At 39.0% G+C, this 13,565-nt stretch overlaps 9 protein-coding genes across 9 annotated transcripts; 5 read left to right on the forward strand and 4 right to left on the reverse strand.

Annotated features, from left to right (window-relative positions):
• Window positions 1–1,536: 1,536 nt before the first annotated feature.
• HMT1 (Nuclear SAM-dependent mono-and asymmetric methyltransferase) lies at window positions 1,537–2,577 on the forward strand (the record flags this gene model as incomplete). The annotated part of the gene is made up of 1 exon (XM_038922659.1): window positions 1,537–2,577. One exon carries the CDS (start codon window positions 1,537–1,539, stop codon window positions 2,575–2,577), a length of 1,041 nt encoding a protein of 346 aa, XP_038778587.1.
• Window positions 2,578–2,934: 357 nt separating this feature from the next.
• FOA43_002363 (uncharacterized protein) lies at window positions 2,935–3,894 on the forward strand (the record flags this gene model as incomplete). Its single annotated transcript, XM_038922660.1, has 1 exon — window positions 2,935–3,894. One exon carries the CDS (start codon window positions 2,935–2,937, stop codon window positions 3,892–3,894), a length of 960 nt encoding a protein of 319 aa, XP_038778588.1.
• A 289-nt stretch (window positions 3,895–4,183) lies between these two features.
• FOA43_002364 (uncharacterized protein) lies at window positions 4,184–5,839 on the forward strand (the record flags this gene model as incomplete). Its single annotated transcript, XM_038922661.1, has 1 exon — window positions 4,184–5,839. The coding sequence occupies one exon, from the start codon at window positions 4,184–4,186 to the stop codon at window positions 5,837–5,839; it is 1,656 nt and encodes a 551-aa protein (XP_038778589.1).
• Window positions 5,840–5,939: 100 nt separating this feature from the next.
• FOA43_002365 (uncharacterized protein) lies at window positions 5,940–6,977 on the reverse strand (the record flags this gene model as incomplete). The annotated part of the gene is made up of 1 exon (XM_038922662.1): window positions 5,940–6,977. The coding sequence occupies one exon, from the start codon at window positions 6,975–6,977 to the stop codon at window positions 5,940–5,942; it is 1,038 nt and encodes a 345-aa protein (XP_038778590.1).
• Window positions 6,978–7,435: 458 nt separating this feature from the next.
• FOA43_002366 (uncharacterized protein) lies at window positions 7,436–8,755 on the reverse strand (the record flags this gene model as incomplete). Its single annotated transcript, XM_038922663.1, has 1 exon — window positions 7,436–8,755. One exon carries the CDS (start codon window positions 8,753–8,755, stop codon window positions 7,436–7,438), a length of 1,320 nt encoding a protein of 439 aa, XP_038778591.1.
• A 188-nt stretch (window positions 8,756–8,943) lies between these two features.
• FOA43_002367 (uncharacterized protein) lies at window positions 8,944–10,029 on the forward strand (the record flags this gene model as incomplete). The annotated part of the gene is made up of 1 exon (XM_038922664.1): window positions 8,944–10,029. One exon carries the CDS (start codon window positions 8,944–8,946, stop codon window positions 10,027–10,029), a length of 1,086 nt encoding a protein of 361 aa, XP_038778592.1.
• A 20-nt stretch (window positions 10,030–10,049) lies between these two features.
• Window positions 10,050–11,003, reverse strand: FOA43_002368 (uncharacterized protein; the record flags this gene model as incomplete). The annotated part of the gene is made up of 1 exon (XM_038922665.1): window positions 10,050–11,003. The coding sequence occupies one exon, from the start codon at window positions 11,001–11,003 to the stop codon at window positions 10,050–10,052; it is 954 nt and encodes a 317-aa protein (XP_038778593.1).
• A 640-nt stretch (window positions 11,004–11,643) lies between these two features.
• On the forward strand, window positions 11,644–12,789 carry FOA43_002369 (uncharacterized protein; the record flags this gene model as incomplete). Its single annotated transcript, XM_038922666.1, has 1 exon — window positions 11,644–12,789. The coding sequence occupies one exon, from the start codon at window positions 11,644–11,646 to the stop codon at window positions 12,787–12,789; it is 1,146 nt and encodes a 381-aa protein (XP_038778594.1).
• Window positions 12,790–12,840: 51 nt separating this feature from the next.
• FOA43_002370 (uncharacterized protein) lies at window positions 12,841–13,491 on the reverse strand (the record flags this gene model as incomplete). Its single annotated transcript, XM_038922667.1, has 1 exon — window positions 12,841–13,491. The coding sequence occupies one exon, from the start codon at window positions 13,489–13,491 to the stop codon at window positions 12,841–12,843; it is 651 nt and encodes a 216-aa protein (XP_038778595.1).
• Between the last annotated feature and the right edge of the window lie 74 nt (window positions 13,492–13,565).

Raw genomic sequence — 13,565 nt, forward strand, 5'->3', positions numbered from 1 at the left:
TCATATAAGAGGAAGGTAAATCACTTGTAGATTCCGTTGCATCTTTTCTCCCAAAGATCTTGGAGATGTTTTTAGCATGATAGTGATTATGGTGGCGATGATGTTTATGGTGGCTGTGATACTGAAGTCTTTGGCCTGAGATAATAGAATACTGAGGTATCTCCGAGTCATCATCACTTGAATCAGAGTCATCTAAAAAAGAATCATTCTCTGTTTCAGAGCTATATACGGCAGCAGTGCCAGAAGATGGTGGCGGTCCATACATTGACGATTGAGACATCATGGGTTTTGATAGGGGACGTCTGAGTTTCATTAAATCCTCTTCTGCAGTAGTGAGTAACGGAGGAGGAGGTTTTCGTTTTGATTTAAGAGAACTGGCCGTACTGTTAATACTGGTCATACTGGTGGTACTTGCGGTACTCGCAACCGTATTGAGAGCACCAGGAATGCTTGTGGGCAAGCATTGTTCATTGTCGTTGTGTGCCTGTAATCTGTGACTGAATGACTCACTAGGAGTCATATAGCTACTCTTTCGAGAGAGATTGTGAGGCCTTTCATTAGACACCATCGATTCAGGCTTGTTCTTAGCTACTGATAATGCGGCTGCCAGAGCCGTAGATGAGCTTGAACTGTTGAGATGGTTCCATGGAGATGATTGATTTATCTGTCCTTTTATTGGTGATTCATTACTTCTTTGAATCTGTTTCTGTTTGAACTGCTGGTTCTTTTGGCTCTTTTCATACGTTTTTAGCGCTGCTTGAGAGGCTATATTAAGTTCTGTTCCATCATTAATAGTTCCGATTCCACTACTGGCTCCTGGTCTCGAGATGTTTTTGAAATGTTTGTGCCTATGCAAATGCATTTGGGTACTGATGAACTTGCTCGTACCTAAAAGTGAACTGGAAATTGGAAAGAAAAAAGAAAAGAAAAGAAAAGAGTAGATTGATTATGGTTCAATTAGATTTTGATGCACAGCGGAGAAATCTCAGCTGTAATCATACTTCCCTTTTAGGTAATTCGCTAAAGGACTCGGAATATCTAACGAAAGTCGAATGGGGGGGATGCAAGGTAACAGCAACAGAACGCTATTTTCTTTATCAATAAAGCAGGCTTCAAATCAAATAGGTTGATGTTTACATTCTTTCTAATTCACAGTGACTTTTGAAGGGCTCAGAAAAATAAAAGAAGTTGGAAAAGATACATTGAGAATTAAGGTACTCTCATCTAGTAATATGGAAAGGGTCCACAAAATGGATTACAAGTACTCTACAATATCAAGCATCACTTGTTGTTTGCCCCTGTCTGATATCGCTGCTACTATCTACGTACGGCCTTTAGATCTTCCTTCTTCAATCTCTTGATTGGTGGCTCCTCGCGGATTTTTTTTTCACTCTGATGAATTTTCAATTTTCAATTTTTGAACCAACTTTTCGACTAAGTCGTCAGGTGAAGAATTTTCAATATAGGATTAATTATAAAAATCCTTTCTCTCGGAGCATAATAATCTGAAAACCAGCTTTATTCGACTTAGTTAAAATGACTGAAGCTTCTAAAGACCCCAACTCGTTGTCCTACTGGGAGCAGCATTATTTCTCGTCCTATGATCATTTCGGTATCCACGAAGAGATGTTAAAGGATCGGATCCGAACTTTATCTTATCGAAATGCAATAATGAAAAATAAATCATTATTTAAGGATAAAATTGTTCTTGATGTTGGTTGTGGTACAGGTGTCTTGTCGATGTTTGCAGCTCAGGCTGGTGCCAAGCATGTGTATGGTGTCGATATGTCGAGTATCATTGAAATGGCTCGCAAGATTATCGATCTTAACGGATTCTCCGATAAAATTACGCTGATTAAGGGTAAATTGGAGGATTTGGAGCTTCCATGTGGAAAAGTGGATATCATCATCAGTGAATGGATGGGATATTTCCTTCTATATGAATCCATGCTGGATACTGTTCTTGATGCTAGAGACAGATTTCTTAAGCCTAATGGTCTTATTTTCCCTGATAAGGCTTCCATCCATGTTGCCATGATTGAAGATTCTGAATATAAGGATGAGAAAATTCATTTCTGGGAAAATAAAAACAGATTATATGGATTTGATTATTCTCCATTTGTGGAAATTGCCATGGAAGAGCCTCTTGTGGATACTGTGGAAGGTAAGTCTGTAGTGACGAATCATTTCAAGTTGATTGAGTTTGATTTAAACACGGTCAAGAAAGAGGATCTTATTTTTAAGAGGAACTTTCACCTCAGAGCTACCAGTGACGATATGGCCCATGCTCTGTTGGCGTGGTTTGATATTATATTCCCTGCAGATAAGCCTCAGAATGTTGTCCGATTTTCTACAGGCCCTCAGGCTCACTACACCCATTGGAAGCAAACTGTGTTCTACCTTGATGATGTCTTAGAACTGAATAAAGGTGAAGTCATTGACGGTTGGCTTTCTTGCAAGCCCAATAAAATCAATAATAGAGACTTGGATATTCACGTTGGTTGGGATTTCAAGGCTTCCGGTGCTCTTAATGATGTTAGGGCCGCTAAAAATAGTAGAATCTACTACTTAAGATGAGTTAATATTTTCTTTATGTGGTGGTTTGTCCATGTGTGCCTCTATAGATGCTTGGGTGCATGAACACAGTTCTCTACTACTGTTTTTTTTAATTGAAAAGCCTCAGAAGCTTATCTTTGTTCTAAAGTGGGTATCTTTTTGTCTTCCTCCTTTTACTCTTCTTTCTACCTTTGCTATTTGCATTACCTATCTGTATAATTCTTGTTTCTATACATTTAATATTGTTACTAAGCGCCAAAGATTCTTATTGTGTGAAATCTCGGATTTAAGAGGCGTTTGCTTTTTTTATTAAGTTCCCCGGGTAAAGCCGCACCTTCACACACTTTCTATCGAGTCTTCTTTCAACTAGCAGCAATAATGAAGCAAAAGATCTTATGGAATACCCTAATGAAGGCCATATATGTGAGTGCTGCAAGTGTCCAGGCTCTGAAAAGAGATGTGGTTGGCATTCAGCTATTCAACTCTGAAGACTCGCAATTTTCGGGATTGACTAGTGATGTGTTTGTTAAGCAGATTCACTCTCACAATGACTATTGGAGGGATGTCCCGTTAATTACCGCCCTTAGCTACGGAGTACAGTCGGTAGAAGCGGATATCTGGAATTTTAGAAGATCGAATAACGATGATGATGAGCTCTATGTGGGGCATAATTTGAATGCGTTAACAAGGGATAGAACCCTAGACAGTCTTTACTTAAACCCACTATATGAGATTTTGGAAGAACATAATCCTAGGCCAAGTCGAACAGTGGGAAAACTGGCGGAGAAACTACCGTCTGGAGTATTCGAAACGGACATTCATGCCACTCTATATTTTTTTATTGACTTCAAGACCGAAGGAAATGCTCTGTTCAATAAGGTGGCAGCTGCTCTTGAGAGATTTAAACATAGAGATTGGCTTTCATATTACGATGTTGAAAAAGATGAGTTTGTGTGGAGACCATTGACTGTTATCGGAACAGGTGATACTCCTCTAGAAAGTGTTCTTAATATGCGGCAGAGATTTATTTTCTTTGATGGGCCCCTAGGACAGTTGAACAACTTTCAAGGACATTCAATAACGTCAAATATTTCTCCTATAGCGTCGGCATCGTTGAGGATGCTTGTTGGAAAATCAACCATTGAGGGTCTTAATGAAAAACAGTTACACAAATTAAGTTCTATGATTTCCGATGCTCATAATAGAAACATCAAAACTAGAGTTTGGGACACGCCGTGGTGGCCAGTTTCCAGAGAACAGAAGGTATGGAAGCAACTTCTGGATATTGGATCCGATTTTCTTAATGCCGATGATTTGGAATTGGCTGTACAGCTTTGATTAGAGGGCCCGAGATGAATTCAATAAAGCCTCTTCTATGTAACCTTACCTTAATATATTTGTTTCTGTTCATAATTTAAGTACCCACCTATTTTCCTATTTCGGTTATCTTGAAAATAGATCTTATTTTTGATTTTTCTCCGAGAAGCGGAACTATTATTCATTGCTCTTTACAGTGAAGAGATTAGATCAATCAAGGAACAGTTGAATCATTAGAAGTTCTCTACTACTTTATTACTTTGCTTTTGGATACTTGAAATATCTACTTAGTATTCGGCCTTCTTTTATAATGTCTCGCTTACTTAATGCACTTCGGGCTTTGGGAGTCGATGAAGAAGATACCGAAGCAGCTTACAATGATGACTTTTTATTTGGATTACAAGGAGGAGATAATGGGAGTGAATCCTGTGATTCTGATGAAGAAAGAGACACAGATATGACTGCTTTGCTTTCCTTTGAAGATAGCGACAAGATGGGCCTGTTCCGTGAAATCGTTCGGCCTTTACCCTATGAACTCAAGGTTAAGATATTTCGAATGAGTCTAGGTAAATTCTATGAAACTGAGCTACTTTCGTATTTACATAACGATTGTATTCTTCCTGTGCTAAAGGTGTTCTATGATGAGCTTCTAATAGGAGATGGAAAATTATACTTTGGGGGTTTCAATGAATATGATGTCATTAAATTTGGTGCGGAGGAATTTCAGTCCAACTTCAAACAGGTCGTCGCTCAAGGTCGAATACGCATCAAGATCCTCAAGATTTTTGACCTTGATGACGTTTTGGATGAGGATATAAAGTTACTCTTGTCGCATGCGGAAAAAATATGGTGTGCCAGCGTGGTAGCTCTAGCTAAAATATATGATCTATGCCCCGATGCTGTATACAAGATCACCGACCTATCCGTGGAGAATTTGGATCAGCTCACAAGGCAGAAGGATCTTCGACCCATTTTTCAAAGGTTGGCGAAATCGCTGAAGGATTTCACACTTCCATTAGGCCCAGATGATTTCGATAGGGTTGAGGCTATCTTTGATACTTTAAAAGATGTCGATCATAACCTAACTATTCATCTTCCTATCTCTTATCCCATAGATGGCAATGGAGAATTGGATTTCTTGCATAATTTGCTGGACCCATACTATTCCAAGATCAAATTGGCCCATATCCTTTTCACTTTGGTATCTCCCAACTTTCATATGAATGATCTCAAACAGTTCCTTCAAAAGGTGGGTTATCAAAAGTTCACCGACTTCTGTTTGGTTTCTTTCCCAAACTTCAGAGTTCAAGGCGATCTCAAGTTTTTGTCTCAATTGACAAACTTGGTGACCATAGTTCTTTCAGGTAGTTTTGCTCTCAACTGCAAGAATTTTGGAAGTTTGACAAAACTAACGCATCTAAAAGAGTTTATGTTGGAGAGCTGTAAGCTGGATAGTGAATGGTTCAACAATAATCTACCCAGGAACTTGAAGGATCTTACTATTAGTTACAATTCTTTCACCGGAATAGGCACGTATAAGGTTCCATCTTGCCTAAAAGTTTTGACTATCTTGTGCAATGACTCTTTCAATCTGAAGTTGGATAATTTGGACTTCAGTGAGTCTAATTTATCAGTTCTTAAATTTCGCATTGATGATGAAAGTCAATGGAACAAGTTGACAGTTTCCTTTGCCAATCTTCCAGCGAATTTACAAGAGATTAACTGTTATAAGCTTACCAGTTTTATAGTGGAAAAGGATATTAAGCTGAGTAAGAAGAAAAATCTTGTCGTTTATATAACAACATATTCAGAAAGCATGCTTCCGAAAAACCTTCGCCTAGAGAGCTTGAAGGCTAACGTCAAGGTGAAGTTTAGATGTTTCAAAAACTATCAATTTTCTTCCCTAGGGGCTATTGAAAAAATAGATAGTATTGGAGGGTTACCTAATAGGTTACTGGATTGTTAGGAATTATATATATGCATTAAGGTTATCTTTTTATTTTATTGTACTTTAAAGGATGAAGAAGAAAAGTCCAGACTCGTAGTTGTCGGCATTAGGGTAACTATCAGCTTGAAGACTTCAAAGGCAACACGTTCTCTTTGAAAAGCTTATATTCGTCACCCGAATAAATCACGTTACCTGCTGGTTGATAATTACACACGATGTAATAACCGTAGGTAGGGCTGCAGTACTTATAGCCGCAGCCAAGTCGGGTACTGGATTTCCACACTAATTGCGTAAAATGTCCATTGTCCTCTGCAAATTGAGGATCTGAATAATTATAGTTGGAAATCTCATCGTACCAAGCATCGACAGCACCAGCATCGTAAAAGTCATAACCGTAGGCCAAATTCTCTCCTAGTGAACTTCCATTGTAACTATTTCCTGAATGAGTCAAAACACCATCACAATCATAAGAGTCAGCGTATGTCTGGGCAACATTGGCAACGCCGTCATCCCATGACATTGCTGGAGTGTCCACGTGAAGATTTCTGTAATAGTTGTGTCTATCGAGGTAAACGTCTTCAAAGCTGAAGACGCTTGAAGTAGAGATAGGTGTGGATGTTGTAGGTGTGGATGATGTTGGTGTGGATGATGTAACAGGGGATGATGTAACAGGGGATATGGATGATATAGATGTAGATATCGTGGACTTGGATGTTGTGGATATAGATGTGGATTTGGATGTAGGTAATGTGGATGTAGGTAGTGGAGATGTGGACGTCGTAATTGAAGACAAAGGAGATGAGCTCAAGATCGACGATGTTGCAGTTGGAGTGACGATAGGAGTGGTACTCTGAGCATCCAACGTACTGGAGATCTGGCTCGACGCAATATTAGAAGGGCCACTTAAAGCAATGCTTGAAGCAGAACTTAACGTAGCGGAAGCTTCATTCTGCGAACTTATTGTTGAAGTGGGACTGAAGGTGGAACTTGAAGTGGTTTTCTTGGTTGTCTCAACAGGCAATGAAGTGTACACATACTCGATGGATGTCACTGTATGATAATTAACCTGACACTCTTCAGATGAGGAATACTCTTCCGCAGAAACACCGGAAAGAACAGCTACAATGGCTGTCAAAACTGAGAGGCTAAATCTCATAATAGAGTTACGACAAAAAAAAGGATGGTTTGGTTTGAAATTCAATCCCTTAAAAAGGGCCACATAATGGCAGCTCCTTACGAATATATATAGGTCCCATTAGTTATGGACGGAGATCGGAATTTTTGTCCTGTACGAATTTTGGGTCATTAATGCTCAAATGGATATACCGAAGCCAAGCCACCTCTCTCGCATAATGGAATCTTCAAAGCCATTAGGGAAGGCTTGATCTAAAAGGCCGAAAAGGGGAATCGCGATGGTTTGAATTTTCCTTTTTTGAAAATGGCTGGTTTTTAAGTTTCCTAAATAGGAAAAACTGGGAGCATAAATCAATGTCGATTTTATTGATTCTTTTGAAAAGAAATTGATGACGCCAAAAAAGAAAGTTGCAGGCGATTAACACTTTAAAAGTAGATATCATTTATTATACACTCTGCAGAATACGATCCATTTCCTATTTAGTCAAGTTTTCCAAAATCTGTACTGCTGCTTACCAATTGTTCATTGTTTTCCGAAGGCTTGATTTGAGGCTCGGTGGATTTACCTGGCATATTGAAAGCCGCATCCCTGATTAATGGGAGCCCATAAAAAGTCTTTGCTCTGAAATATCCGCAAGAAAAGTTCCAAGCATAGAGGATTCCTCCAATGAGAAGCATCACCGAAATGCTTCGATAGCTAAATGATTCAAAAAAGGTGTTTACTAAAGAGCCAAGAATGGCCACTATAAGTTCGCTGTAGTTGATCAACATGTACGGTTCCTTATTCATGCATTTCATCCAAGCAATGCACTGTTTCTGCAGTGCCGGTAGATTTTGGTCGTGGCAATGATTTGAATGGTATTGCCTATAACACGTTTGTGTCTTGAACTTGCTCTCCATTAGCTCATTATCCACGCTGTTAGATACGTCCTTCCGGATTATCTTAAGAAAGAGATAAATATGGTAGAGAGCATATAATGAGATCAGAGTGTTCATAGTGATCTGTAAATAAGTAGAAATAAGATATGGCTTCCGCCACACGGGTCCACCACATCCAGCTTCCTGGTTGTGATCATGTTTAGAAGCCTGATCAACTGGGTGTCTTTCGTGGAAAGTTGGCTTCACGGCAGTAAATCTATTGTAAGTCCCGATATAATTGTTCTGGTTGATGAAGATGGGACGAGCTCTAGGATCTTTAGCACCGATATATTCAAACTTTTCTTCAGTACTTGTATCAGTCCACTCGACGTTTCTTTGTCTATGAACCACGCCATCAGACGTTGAAACGTGAGTGTACTCATCTTCAGAAAGGCATCCGTTCTTTTCTGGCATACTAATACCCTCCCTTCTTTGTATCATATCTTTTGAAGGCTCGTCTTTGGGGTTTTTGTTCTCTAAATCTTTGTCTTCCATCTTCGTCCTTCCACTAGCCACTCTACACCCTTGCATTGTAGGATGAAAGACGTCATATATCACAGAATGCTCATTTTGATCACCTAGTTGCTCATCCAACTGCTTATCCAACTGCTCATCCAACTGCTCATCCAACTGCTTATCCAACTGCTCATCCAACTGCTTATCCAATTGGCCCTCTGGTAAATATTCTGGCTGAATGTGCCTCTCTTCTTTTCCAATTTCAGCATCTTCCATGGATATATCACTCCTTAGATCATCTCTTCTTCCGTCGTCCTCATAGTCTTCCATGGAAACATCCTCGTTGATGCTTAGTCCTGAAAGAAAATTCTCCTGAATATCTGAATCATAATCATCCTGTATAGACAATTTCCGAAAGGTTTCCATATGTACTGGATGTAGGACAAAAAGCCTCTACTGAGCAAACAAAGAGAGAGTGAGACTTGAGATCGAATGAAGATACTCGGATTCTTTAATCTCGATTTTTCAATTTTTCAGTTTGTCTTTGATTTTCTGGTTTTCTAGTTTTCCACTTTTTGGTTCTTTTGTTCAGTTTCATCTTCTCTTACTATACCATGGGTACCTCCAATCGACATAAAAAGCAAAAGCAAACGGATTTTACCAAACGGAAACTTCGAGTGGGAAAGACAGCGCGTCAGAAAGATAACTTCACCGACACTTCATTCAAAGCAAAATCGATCTCGTTGAATCAGAAGAAGATTCTGTCTCCGTCTTTGAATGAAGAGGGAGCTCTAAAGAAGAAGCTTTCTATCCTAAGGAAGTCTACACAGAATTTAAACTCGAGGAAAGAGATTCTTGCTGAGCTATTGAACGCTTTAATCAAACATTATGACAGTGTTTCCAGCCATATGGATGAGATTCTTAAGATATCTAACATCTTGATCCTTGACAGGTCTCGAAAAATTAGGGAGATGAACCTTGAATTATGGAAGTATCTTGTTGATAATGGCAAGATAAGCATTCTTATACTTCACTTAGATACGCTACTTTTATTCATCAACTCTGGAATGACCCATTTGAGTAACGGTGTAAGGTTGGACAGTCTAAAGTATCTTGACTGTCTTCTCTCCAACACAGAACTATCAGATCTTATAGTGAAGTCCGATTGGTTTAAGTTACTAAAGAACTTTATGATTCTTATGAATTGGACCACTGATAATAATAACGGCAAGAATTTGGTGGTCAGAGAAGGTTCCTCGCAGTTGTTAGAGAAAGATCTTGCTAGAGATCGTATCAATGAGTTAAAAGTGTTGGAGAAGTTATTATTGGCTGGTTGTACTGACCATACGCAGTATAACGAAAACGGAAATGGCAATCCTCATCAACTATCGTACAACAATATTCAGATACATGCCTATACAAAGTACTACATGCTACCAGATAAACCTAATCCATATGGAGGGTTGAAACTATTTACAGAGATCAAAAAGATTGGTAGCATGGAAAGTGGTGATTTCCAGTCAGTTTCGACGGATGATATGGTGAACAGAATCAAGGTACTCTGTGAAGCCTTTGGCGATGGATTGCAAAAAGGGTTGACAGAGCTATCGAAGGAGGAGAACAGGGAATTGGCCAATAAAGCTTCCAATCTAATAACTGAATATGATAGAATTAGAAAAGAGTATATTAGTGCCGCTTGAGTATATGCTATGTATACTAATTAAGGAATATAGTTTTCCGAGGGACAATAATCTGCATCCTCTGAAACTGTAGGTGATCTCGCTAGTGGAAGATCTGAAGAGATCGGTTCCGGAAATGGTGGTTCTTCGACTTCGGTACTGTTATCCCTCTTAATTACTCTTCCATTCAATGCGTCCTTGTCGAATTTATCCGTGAGACTCACGTAGATGCTTGGAAATTCAATGAAAAGGCGTCCTCCAATAGTTTTACTCAATGATTCATCAGAGGGAACCTCAATCAGAGTCTGCTTATCATCTTCTGACTCTATAAAGAATTTGAACTGATTGTTTGTCGTTTCTTCATCTCCTCCCAGTTTCTTGGTAAATCTTCTAAATGGAATAATCTCGCAAATTTTGGAATCTTCATCGTTCTTATATCCTATTATCTTATCTATCTCTTCAAACTTTTCATTAACCAAGATCCATTCCAATGTCCACATGTATCTACCCTTTTGCTTATCGAATCCTGATTTGTTGTTTGTATTTCGACTCATTCCTGGGGGTAGTTGTCTTATTCTAACCCCACGTCGGGTGATTATATTTCTCAAATCATCAAAAGAATGGCTATCAGGGGGAGGCCTTCTTTTGTTCGAGCCTCCATGATATCGATTATTCTGCCTATGTCTTTTCTTGGACGCTATAATAATTTTATTTGTACTGGCTTCTTCCTTGCCAAGTTCCAATTTCCTATCCATCTTCATAAGAAAGTTGTAATCTCTCTGAATGTTATTGGAATCCATATGCTGTTTAGGAAGATATTTGGTCTTATTAAGTGTAACATCACTCTTTCCTGAACATTCCTTCTGTTTCTTGTGTCTTTTAAAGCAGTTCAATGAACAGGTGCGTGCTCCACATGCAGGACATTGATATTTGGACACATTATCGTGACAAACAGAGCAATTTGGTTTATTCTGTACCTTTTTGTCCTCTTCCATGACATATAAAGGTGTATGGATTCAGAATCAAAGAATGAATCGTCTGGAAGTTTCTGGCCTTGAAATTTCTCTGGCCTTAAAATTTCCTCCGCGATTTCTATTAGGGATTTTTCAAAATACTAATAAGTTGAATTCTTCATCCACTAAGCTGCTACCATTAGAAAAGATAAGTCTAAGAACAACTGATAAATCCTTTGAAAACCACTTTCAGGGTCAGAAAAAATGAATATACATATCATTCATGCTACACCTCAAACTATTGTTTTAAAATTGTTAGGAACTTGGGTATATTGTCAAAAACATATTAACGTCAAAAATAGACTAACTTCATAATATACTAACTTCATAATATACTAACTTCATAATATACTAACTTCATAATATACTAACTTCATAATATACTAACTTCATAATATACCTTTTTTAATCAAACCATTCTATATTAAAATGATGTTTAACAGGTTATTTCGAACTATCTTTGATATAATCGTCATATAATCCCTAATATGAACCACAAATAATATTGATATGCTAGTCACGTGCAAACTTTTCAGAGAGGGAGATTCGCGTTTTTGGGGTGACACGAAAATGTCCCTTGTACTCTCCTGTTCCCGGGTTTAACTGGATAGAGACATCGATCATGTCACTTTGGGCCGACAAATACTGTCCAAGAACCTTGGATGATCTTACTTATCATGAAGAAATTTCGAAGAAATTGAAGAAGCTTTCGTCGTCAGGAGACTTCCCACATTTACTAGTCTATGGACCTAGTGGAGCAGGTAAAAAGACGCGTGTTATGGTACTTCTTAGAGAGTTGTACGGTTCAGGAGCAGAGAAATTAAAAGTGGATGTGAAAACGTTTCAAACGCCAAGTGGTAGGAAATTGGAATTCAATGTGATCTCATCCCCGTACCACTTGGAAATTACTCCCAGTGATATGGGTAATAACGATAGAATTGTAATACAAGATCTTTTGAAGGACGTGGGACAAACTGAAAGTATTGACTTTGCAGGTTTATTGCACAACGATGACAAGAAAATTGTGAGTAATAACAAAAAGAAGTTCAAAGTGGTTGTCATTAACGAGGCAGAGCTATTGAGCCGAGATGCTCAAGCAGCATTGAGGCGAACCATGGAGAAGTTCTCGGCAAATATTCGTCTTATTTTGGTATGCAATTCTACATCGAGCATCATCGATCCAATCAAATCGCGTACCCTTGCCGTCAGAGTGGGTTTGGCCACTTTCAAAGAGACTAGTGACGTATTTCAAAACATATTGAAGCATGAACATATGGCTGATAGTTCTTTTCCCGAAGATGAAGTGGAAAGACAAGCTTCATTCCAGAAGGTGTATGAATCAGCTGAGGGAAATCTACGGATGGGTATTATGATGCTCGAGGCATTGTACATGAATAACGAACATGTTACATGTAGTACGGCGATGATTAGGCCGGACTGGCAGCTCGTTATAGATGAGCTGGCAAGAGGAATCATCAAAGATCGAAGCGTTGGAAAACTTCAGCATACACGGTCAGTTTTATACGAGTTATTGGCACATGCCATTCCTGCCAATTTGATTTTGAAAAGATTAACATTACAACTCTGGCATGATTTGGGGGAATTTGCTGCCTTGAAGAATAAAGACGAAACGTTGACCAAAGTGGTGGATGCAGCATCCACTTTTGATGAAAGATTGTCACTTGGATCCAAAGACATATTCCATTTAGAGGGATTCATCACTAGAGTTATGGTGATTGTGGAGGAGGAATTGAATGGACGTACATGATGATGACGATTGATTATATACAGAATTGAGTGTTGGCTAATAGTCTAATTGTTACTTTCTTCCGGCAAACTCCTTATACAGACTTTGCTTGGATTTCAAGTAGTTGAGATAATTTTTGGTAGGGTTCTCCTTGAGTTGTTCAAGGTAGTTAACTTCAGTAACCTCAGTCTCCTTGACGGACTTTAAACCAATTCTGATGGGAGTATCCTTTCCAATAAACTCCCAGACACCAGGAAGTTTATCACATGCTCTACGCAGAGCATCTTTAGCAGCCTTCTGGTGCATTCCATCAACTTCAAACACAACTTTACCAGTGGGAACTCTAACAGTCCAATGATCAAATGCTCCCTTACCCTTACCCATACGGGTAGCGTTACCCTTGATACATACAGCGATATTGGTACAGAGTCTCCTCCAAAGTTTACCATTTCCCTTCTTCACATACTTCACCAAAACGTTATCAGCTGCTCGGAGTTGCGGGGCCGTAACTCTTAGTCCCTCAGTTTTCAACCGCATTCCATAAGTTCCAAAAGAAAGGCTGTTACCCTTGTCAGAGGAACCTGTCCTAACAGAGACCCGTCCTTTTTGCTTCTTTTTCACCTGTTTGTATCTTGGTGCCAATTCATGGCCAAATCTTTTGCATGTGAGTGGTCTATAAGCGCTTGAGAGAAACAGGGAAGATTTAAGTGCTCTAGAGAACATTATGAACACAAGAAACAAACAGACTAATGAAAAGTCAATGAAAAAATTTTGGACCAAAGGCTCTTAACGGCGCC

This window comes from Brettanomyces nanus, chromosome 2 (assembly GCF_011074865.1).
Source record: "Brettanomyces nanus chromosome 2, complete sequence".
Lineage (NCBI taxonomy): Eukaryota > Fungi > Ascomycota > Pichiomycetes > Pichiales > Pichiaceae > Brettanomyces > Brettanomyces nanus.